The 10,556-nt window shown below is 32.5% G+C and overlaps 1 protein-coding gene across 1 annotated transcript; it reads right to left on the reverse strand.

Moving 5' to 3' along the window:
• Nucleotides 1–5,022: 5,022 nt before the first annotated feature.
• On the reverse strand, nt 5,023–9,305 carry LOC112758133 (protein AUXIN RESPONSE 4). The gene is made up of 3 exons (XM_025806731.3): nt 8,364–9,305; nt 7,337–7,744; nt 5,023–5,599 (listed from the first exon to the last, which is right to left on the reverse strand). Exons 1-3 carry the CDS (start codon nt 9,153–9,155, stop codon nt 5,342–5,344), a joined length of 1,458 nt encoding a protein of 485 aa, XP_025662516.1. The 5' UTR covers nt 9,156–9,305; the 3' UTR covers nt 5,023–5,341.
• Nucleotides 9,306–10,556: the final 1,251 nt, after the last annotated feature.

Genomic DNA, 10,556 nt, shown 5'->3' on the forward strand with positions numbered 1-10,556 from the left:
GATGGACGGCATGGGTGAGTATCCATTGCTTTCTCTCCCTCATGAAGCATGTGAGGCTTTGATAGCTCCAGTAAGGTTTGAAGAGATGAAGTCAGTTTTGTTCAGTATGAGTCCACTTAAGGCTCCAGGACCTGATGGATTTTAAGCTATCTTTTTCAAGGAATATTAGAGTATAGTGAAAAAAGATGTTTGAGCTTTGGTTAATAGTGCTTTTTTTGGTGCTACCATTGATTCTACAATTTTTAAAACACTAATTGTTTTAATTCCAAAGGTTAATGCTCCAACTAGTTTGAAGGAGTTTAAACCTATCAGTTTATGTAACGTGGTTTATAAGATTATTACCAAGATTTTGGTTAATAGACTGCATCCCTTTTTAACTGATATTGTTGGCCTGTTGCAAGGTGGCTTTATTCTAGGTAGAGGTACTACAGATAATATTATAGTTGCTCAAAAGGTCTTGTATTTTATGAAAGGTACCAAGTCCAAGAAAGACACTCTAGTCTTTAAAATTGATCTTAAAAAGACTTATGACAGAGTTGACTGGAGATTCATAGAGCAAACTTTACAACTTTTTGGTTTTTCTACTGCTACTATCTGCCTTATTATGTTTTGTATTTGATTATCCTTTTTATCTATTATGTGGAATAGCTCCAAGCTTGAAGGATTTTTCCCTTGTAGAGGTCTTAGGCAAGGGATCCTATGTCCCCCTATTTATTTATTCTTTGTATGGAGTAACTAGCTTGTCTTATTAATAAAAAGGTGGAAGATGGTTTGTGAGAGCTGGTTGCGGTGTCTAGAGGAGGGTCTCAGATTTCTCACCTTATGTTTGCTAATGATCTGCTTTTTTTTTTTTTTTTTTTGCAAAGCAACAAAATTCCACGTTCAACTTATCATGAATGTGCTTCATCTCTTTAGCAAGGCCTCAAGATTGAAGGAGAGTGTAGATAAATCGAAGGCTCTTTGCTCTAGAAGTATTTCAAACAGAAGAAAAGACTTATTTACTAGCATTTCATCTATTCGTTTCACTCAAAATTTAAAAAAATATTTGGGAATAAACTTGAATCATGAGAGGGTTAATAAAGCTTCTTTTCAAGGAATTTTGGACAAGATTCGGTCTAGACTAGCCAGATGAAAAGGTAAGCTTCTTAACAAGGCAGACATATTTTGTCTCATTAATTCTATTGCTTCATCTATTCCTGTTTACCATATACAGATTACTTTCTTTCCTGATTATGTCTGCAACAAGATGAATTCTATGATGCGTCAATTCTTGTGGAAGGGGAATACTGAGGGGAGAGGACTTAGTTGGTTAACTGAAAAATTGTTGTTACTCCCAAGAGGTACGGTGGTTATGGTGTCAAGGATGCTCGATGTGTTAACATTGCTCTCTTGGAAAAACTGGTTTGACATATTTTATATAGCAAAGAGAAACCCTGAGTTCAAATGATGATAGCTAAGTTTTCAGGGATGGACATACGGGAGCGAGTGGAGGCTTCGCCCCCCTCCTCAGTTTTTTTAAAAAAAGATTAATAGTAATAAGTTATTAAGTATGATTTAATTTCTTAAAAAATTTATTTAGTATTTAGTCTAATATAAATAAAAGTCCAATCTAACCTAAATATTAATGATTTCTAATATCTAAAAAGTAAGTAAGAATATTAAAAAAGTCTGAAAAGATATCATTACTAATATTTTTAAATTAAATAAAATTTTTCAAATCCATAAAGTGGATTTTTGTTTCTTCTTGTAAGCGTCATTCTTGATTCATTTGGTATTAATTCTCTATGTTTCAACTACTACAACTGAGAGATCTTTTTCAACTATGAATGTTGTGAAGAATAACTCAAAAGCAAAATGAAAGATGAATTTCTTGCTAATTGTCTTTTAATTATATTGAAAAGAAAATTGTCAAAAAATTTGATACAGATTCTATTATCGATGAATTTTATGATACGAAGAATCGGCCATTTCGTTAATAAAAAGTACATACATATTTTTTGTATTTTAAAATATATTCTCTATCGGTATATTTTTGTAATACATTTTACATTATATGATTTTTTGCATAATTTTTTAATATTATATATGTTATTAGTCCCCATGATAATATTTCTGGATCCGTCCCTATAAGTATTTATCTAATACTTTACTTTGGGAGCTTCCTTCTGTCTATAATCCATCTTATACTTGGCGTAGTATTGAGAAAGCTAGTAGATGGCTTAAAAAAAGGTATTCTTGGTGTATTGGACTGTTGGACCAATCTTTCTGGTTTGACAAATGAAAACCAGAGGGTCCTTTGGCAGTTAATGTTCCTTATGTTCATATTAATGATTCGGATTTCAAGGTGCAAGATATTTGGAGGGATGGCAAGTGGTGTTTAGAGAAGTGTTATTCTTCTATTCTTGATAATGTGTGAGTTGAGCAGCGCAGATACAATCCTATTGCTTAATGTGAACCACAAGCTGGTTGGATCTAGGTACATCCTAACTTTTATACATTTTTCATGAGGCTTTGCCTACAGTGTCTCTCCGAGTTAAAAGAGATCTTGCTAATTCTGATATTTGTCCTCGTTGCTACAATCGAGTGGAGTCTGTTTTTCATTGTTTGCGTGAATGCGGTATGACTAAAAATATGTGGCATAGGATCGACTTTCCTTCTCAATCTTTTTTCTCAAATTATAACTTGCAGGATTGGTTTGCTTTAAATGTTAAGAAGAATGATTTTCTATTCTTATCTGCTTGTGTGGTGGATTTGGCGAAACCGCAACAATGACATTTTCAATTCTGATCAACTTTGGTCTCTAACTAAGCTTCAAATTCTTATATATAATTCTTGTCAAGATTTCAACAAATCAGTTCATGTCCGAGAAGTTGGTGCCCCTTTTTTTTTGTTAATTGATTGGATAGTTCCGCCAGTGAATAAGTTCAAAAACTGTGATGCCAATTTTATGGGAAATATTAGTTCAGCGGGTTTGAGTTGTATCATCATAAACTCGGTTAGCGAGTGCGTGAAATGTTATGCTGGTTCTCTTTCATCTAGTTCAACTCTTAGAGAGAAGCTTTTTGCTATTTAGCGGGGTTTGACTCAGGTTTAGAAACTGGGTTTTTGTGATGTTATTTGTAAAACAAATTGTCTCAAGGTTATTCTTATACAAACTACAAATGTCTTTGTTCATGTCTTGAATAAAGATATTAAAAAAAAATTCAATATATGTTGATTAGAGACTGATGTACTTCTCTTAATTCGGTGCTGTGTTTTGCTTGCTAACTCCTTAGCCAAAGAAGCTACAAGACGTAAAGAGCCTTACAAGGAATATAGTACTCCTGTTGAGAATATTAGAAGGCTAATTCAAGAGGATTTAAAAAAACTTTCAACTAAAAGGTTTGCTGTTTTCTTTGTTTTTCTATTCTTTGTTAGAAAAAAAAATCAAATATGTTTCTACTTTCCAATATCAGTTACTCCATATATAAGACTCATATGCTAAGATCGCCAATTAAGAGAAAACTAGAATGAAATTGCACGATCCGGGACGATAAATTAATGATAGTATATAATAAATATTAAAAATGTCTATATTTTATAGAATTAAATTAAATGTGTGTAAATTAAAGTTAAATTTAAAAGGTGTTTTGTTTAAAATAATTTGTAGTACAAAAAATTTGGAAGTTGGAGTTGTACAAAGTGACATTTTTATTTGGTAGTTTAATTTTTCTATTTGTTTTAGTTGATGGACTTAGTCTTCTTATGTGGCGCTCGTCCTCCTTTTTCTTTATTGGTTATTGTTAGAGTTGTTGCTTTCTTCTTTCTGTCGTAGACTCTTATGAAGATATTTCTTTATGAATTGTTAAGTTGTATGCATTTTCTATTGTGTTGTTTGTTCCATCTTTGCTCCATCTTTGCATGTATATTCTTCTTTCGAAGATGTGTCTTGAATTTGTATGGGTTTTTTCTCCTTAATCTCTTGATGTGCATGTAGTTTTCCAATGATATCTACAAATAAAAAGAACAAAAATGTGTAGATTTTTTTTAAAATAAGTTATTTTTAATAAGAATAATTGAAATAGTATAAAGTGAAATTACCTGTTAATATACTTCTTTGACCCACTCTGTCAGACAATGTCTCAGGTGTTGCAAATTTAAAATAGTGTTGGAAAATGTTCAATTTGAAAATACAATAAATATATTTGTTTTGTACCTTTTCATCTAATATAATCATTTCTAAGCAAAGAAACTCTTCTTCATTTGTGAGTGTTAATGTTTTCCATAGACGAACTACGCGAACTTTGATAAACCAATTGGCTGTTTGTTTAGAGATATTGTCCAAAGAATGATGCTCCATTGAGTAAGTTTGAGATGTGTAGTGCGAAAATAAATTTCTTGTGCTAAATTTGATATTATTTGAAGAAATAGTTATGAGAGACTTATATAAGTAGTTCAAATAGTATGGAATTTGAATATTTGTAACGTAAAATTTATTATGATTAATAGATTATTATGACATTTGTAATATGAATGTTTATTACATTTAATGAGTTATTTATAGAAATTAATAAATTAATTATTGGGGTTATAAATTTATTGTATTGTTAACGGTAAAATATAATAAATATAGACATTGATTCTTGTAGGTTACAAATTTGGTTAGATACTATTAATTTCTAATTATTGTCTTTAGTAATTTTGCAGCCTAATTTGCATATATTTCTATTACTTGTATATTTTTTGTACATTTTATTTTTTTGCTGATTTGAAAATAATTGTTGATTTGATAAAAATTGAGTGATTGATTCTAAAATTTTACCAAGTAAACGACATTGCTAACATGACATTAGTAGAAGAAAAAAAATGTCTTAAAAATAATATGAATAAACTTATCCATCTACTTTTATATATTCTTCTACTTTTATATTTATATATTAAGAATAGATTATACTCCAACCATGGGTGGTATCTTCAACCAAACTTGTATACAATGATACACATGATATTTATATAATCAATTGGCAAACAAAAGCAAGTAAATTACTAAAATATCTCAATTGCATTAACCATACTGTGTTATCTCACCAAATATCCTCCGAAACATGTCTCAAAAACCCAACACAAAAGGTGGCTCCAAAAAATAACACAGCGTATGAGAAACATCTACTACATGAAGCAGCTAGTATTTTAGTTAGAAGATCATCTTTCTCATCATGTATAATCATCCAAAATCTTCTCACCCTTTCAGAGATTTCGAAACGGTAAACAGTTAAAAAGAATAACATACACCATGTGAATGTGGAGTAGAGTTTCATCCGCTAGTGTTAATATTTGCAGCACAATTCAGACATCAAGCTTTTCACAAACCATGATGATGCCCCTCACCAAGCCCATATGCGTCCATATATTCGGCTCCATGGACGTGAGCATCGATATGGTGATCATGATCGTGGTGATGATGGTGATGGTGTATATGATCATGATCACCACTTTTTGCTTCGTCAAACATCTTTTGTATGTGTTCTGGGATGGGTTCTTCCTCAACTTTCCTCACAGACTTTGGTAGTGACGAGATAAACTCAGAAATCTTTTCAGCTATCTCATCCGGCGCATCCTCCTAAGATCACAATTGCATTAGTTTCAAATTAATTTTCGATAGTTAAAAAGGAAAAGAGCATCAACATACAATACATATAATAAATAGTACGGCAAAGACCATATGAGCTTTCCTTTAATTAAAATTCTTTTGGCAAATCCAAAAACAATGTTCATTATTTCTTCCTCATCCCACAAACCATAACAAAGTATAGCATAGCATCTCTAAAGCTGCGTTTGGAAGGGAGACTAAAACTGAGAGATTGAAACTGGGATACCGAGACTGAGAGATAGAGAATAAATTAAGCCTCTGTATTGTATTTAATGTAAAATGTACTAAACTGAGTTATGTCTTAGTATTATATTTAGTTTAAGATAAATATGGAAATTGAGGAGTAGATTCTGAAATTGAAAAGTTAAATGAGGGTATTTTTTAAAAGAAATGTTATTAAAGTTTCAATCTTCGTCTAAAAAAAATTCAATCCCCTTTGTCTCCACTTTCTTGAGGTACTGAAGGATTGAAATTTTGTGTCTCGAGACTAAAATTTAGTTTCAGTCTTTGGCCACCAAACACAATACACCGAGTCCCGGTTCACCAGTCTTAGTTCTAGCCTCTAAAATCAAATGCTACCTAATCTTTGGTATTTTTCCTGAGTTACCAGTTTTGATCCTTTGTTTGAACTCTTGAAACAACTAATGTTGTTCTTCAATGCAATAAATGGGGAATAGGATAATGAAAGAAGCACTACTAGTACTACCTAATCTGTCATAAAAACCTACCAGATAGAAAACGGGCATAGAACCTATATGCACCCTGCAGTTTCTATCCATTTGCAAATCCAATCAAAACCTCTCAAAGAACAAGAAACTATGAAAGGAAACATGCATATAACTGAAAAGAAAATACCATGCAAATACATGAAAGAAAAATTATTGCAATTTGCATGTGCGAAAGTTGTAGTAATAGAATAAGTTCTTCATTTGGGAGACTATTTAATTAAACAACAACAACAAAGCCTTATCTTATTAGGTGGGGACATCGATGAAGTGACTTAGCCCTATCATGTATCATGTCTACAATGAGAATGTTTAACTAAAATGGAACCTAATGAGATAAGAAAAAACCCTTTTAAGTTATTAAAACATAAGAAACCAGCTCAGAATATAAGCATTGCTTCTTTACTATATCAATAAAGGGTTGGGAACTTTGAAAAGTTCAACTTGATAGTTGATTAATTTAAAATTAGAAAGTTCAATCAAACTATAACAAGTTTGAGACTCCAGAGATCCTTAGATGAATAGAGCATGTCACACTCACCACACTCCACACTCTAGTATTGAAATTACGGTTTCCAATTTAAAATTCAAGTGCCATTGCTGCAACCAGCTAACTCAGGTAGGGAGTGGGTCCTCTCTAGTGGAAAAAAAACTGGATGTATTTAATCTCACCTTTCATTGCTCTCTCTCTCCTCTTTATTTTTGGTCCCACTTATCTAATTAAAGATGAGAGATCACACTTTATTCTCTCAAGTGTTAAAAAAACTGGAGAGGATCCATTTCCCTAACTAGAAAGAATACAACTTCCACAAACAAAAACAGAATTGCATAGCCTTTCAGAGTTTCTATTCCAACCTGATTAGAAAGTAGCATCGTAACACAAACATTGTGCACGAGCATGATAGCATGCGGAAATAAGGTAGGCAATATCATTATTTTAAAGGCAATCGATTAATCAATCAATCAATCATTTTGTGCTCACCTGAGGCCACCGTCCTCCAGAATGTGTGACAAACTTCGCCCGTGGAAGAGCACGAGCGACTCGATTACCCTCATCACTCCATTCCTTAGACCAACCAGAAGACCACAACACTTGCATTGGCACAGCTTTCAGGTTCTCTGAACCACCCCATTCTGCGATATCAAAGCTATAATTTAGCTTCTTCCCAATAGCGACAACTGCCTTTTCTCCATCCCTGCCCTTCAACAGCAACCTCTGTGCATCCGCATCCGCAACTCTAATCCTCTTGGAACAGCACATGTTCACTATCTTTGCAAAGGCCAAGGAGAACCCCAAAACCACTTCTCTAACCACAGGGTATTCCAGAACACAAATAGGGAGAGCTCCTGAAGTTGAGGATACAGGGTCAACAAGGGTCACACTCCTTACCTGTGAATCTCCAATATGAGTAGGATTATTAGATATGCTTGAACAGTTATGCTAGGGAGATAACGGTAATGCTAGGGAAATAATTCAAAGTTACCGTATTTAACTTAACATCTATAATTTCATACATATAATATGTAATTCCAAAGTTACATATTTATTACATCTAATATTATGTATTTGTTTCAAAAATAATGAATGAATGTAAAAAATAAGGCAACTTGGGACTGATTTAGGCTGGTTTTTATTGTTTTCCAAACATTTCTCGAGACCATAACCTAAAGTTACCTTATTTAAATCCATAGTTTCATGTATCTAACATCCATAATTACACTTATTACCTTATATTATTCAACTAATTCTAGCCGTAATTAACGAATGCAAAATGAGTTAAATTTGTGCTGATTTTCTATTGTCTCCCACCCATTTTTTATGCTATACTTATATATTAAATACAATTTCATTATTGCATAGTAAAATCTTTAACAAGTGATAATGTAAATTGAGGGAAAAAAAAAAACAAATTTTTCACATAAGAAAACTTGTAACATAGTAGCTATTCAATCCTTGAGATATATGAAAGCAGAAGCATAATACTTAGTGCATCATGATAGCTCCTTACCAAGTGAGAATTCTCAGAGATCCAAGGAGCAGTGAATCCCAAAGCTGAATCATGCAGAAGCAAGTGAACAGGAGAAAGACCCAAAGAATCAATGACTTGCCCCAAAACCTTACCCATCTCTTGAGGCCCTAAATCAATAGGCTTAGACACTTTCCTCTTTGACATGCGAGCTAGAATCTCTTCATATGGAATCTGACCAGTTTCTACCATCTGATCAAACGCCCAAAACACTCCCTTTTCCTTGATTTCACTGTACACATACCAAAACCTCCCTAGAACCCCATTGATCCCTTCAACGGTAACTTCCATTGACTTATCCGAGAACCCATTTCCCGGTAGATCAATTGCAAGCGCGCGAACTCCCTTTGAGGCAAGAGAGTGTAAAACATGGCGGTAAGAATATGAGCTGAGTCCGAAACCGTGAACGATGAGGATGTTCTCGGAAACGGTGGAAGGTAAAGGTTCAGGTTCTTGGATGGTGAAGAGTTCAATGGGGGAGTGGTTGGGAAGTGGTTGGACCTTGACGGTGCGGCCATTGGAGTAGTGGTGGCGGACGGAGGTGGGTAAGCTGAGGAACCATGATTTGGTGTCTTGGGAGGAGAGAGAAGAAGAGAAGAAGAGGAAGTAGAGGATGATGAGGGAGAGAGAAAGAGTAAAGTAGAAGAAGAAAGAGAATGGGGAAGATTGAGATTGGGGTTGTGATTTGGGTTTGCGGGGTTTGGGTGGTGGGATCTTCTTCTTCGATGATTGTGGTTGTGGCTCTGTTTCTTCTTCTTCTTTTATGATCGCCATGAAAATCAAAGGTGGTGGAAGCTTTTGTGTTTGAACAGAGTCAAAGTTTCTAGCCTTGAAGAGATGCTCAGGTGAGACTGCGAGAGAGAAATTTTAAGCTTAATTATTCTATTAAATTATTGGATAAACTACCAAAAATGGTCTTAAACAATTTAAAACACCACAAAAATATCCGGTAATAAATATATATTTTTTAAAAATATTTTAGAAATTAAATTTTGATACTATTTTTTGTAAGTATAATTAAAAAAATAAGATATTATTATTCTTAAAATTTGATAATTTTTTACTAAATATATATATTTTTGTGTGATTTTTTTAAAATAATATTAGTTGTCAACAAAAAAAATCACGAAATAAATATATACTTAACAAAAAATTATTAAATTTTAAAGATAAAAAATCTCATTTTTTTAATCATATTTGTAAAAAGCTGCATCAAAATTTAATTTCTAAAGTATTTTTTTAAATATATATTTAATGTTGTGCATTTTTGTCAATAACAAAATTCGAGTAGATGTATTTTTGGTGGTTTACCCTAAATTATTATTAAAGAGATACTAAGATGAAGACAACCAAAATACCTTTTTTTTAAAAAAAAATACTTAGCTGTCACAATTTAATTGGACATATTTATTAAACCATTTAATAATTTAATCTTAATTAACCATAACAAAATTGGTTCGATCCAATCAATTTACATAATTTGCATCGGATCATGTTTAAATATTTTGAGAAAAAATAATTAGATCTCTAGTTTTTTGTCCCAAAAATATTTAAATTCCTAAAATTTTGAATATACATTTAAATTTTTGGTTTTCTTTATTTTTTTTTTTTTGTTGTTTATGGTATCTCCTAATCCGACAGGCCAAGATTAATTTATCGCGAATTTGAGTTCTATTTAAAGGTCTGTCACTGGCCAAGACGAGCGAGCTAACCACTCAACCAACCTAAGTTTGTTAAATACCAGATTTTCTTAAAACCTAGAGTCCTAGACACATAGATCACTCAATCCATTTAGGTCTGTAAAAAACAATATCGTTCGTCAAAAGTTAAAAATTAATCAGTGAAAAAAAAATAGTAAAACCCCATCCCATCCCCCTAATCATTACTCAAAATAACAATTCGCCCCTCTTCGATTAAAAAATAACAATGTTGTCCCTAACCATTAATTCCATAAAACTTTTTGATCCTCTGTTAAATTTTTCATCTAAAGTTAACGAATTTTGTCTATGTGTCACGTTAGCTGATGACATATTAAGGAACCTTTCCAAAGGACAAAACATACCATGTCATGTCAGCAATATGCTGCAGTAAAGTAGAACAAGTAAACCCTTACGAAAATTTTTATGAGACACTTGAACCCCTAACTAATTATAAATGTCGACACATAAATTCATA

The sequence above is a fragment of the Arachis hypogaea genome, chromosome 16 (genome assembly GCF_003086295.3).
Source record: "Arachis hypogaea cultivar Tifrunner chromosome 16, arahy.Tifrunner.gnm2.J5K5, whole genome shotgun sequence".
In the NCBI taxonomy this organism is placed as follows: domain Eukaryota; kingdom Viridiplantae; phylum Streptophyta; class Magnoliopsida; order Fabales; family Fabaceae; genus Arachis; species Arachis hypogaea.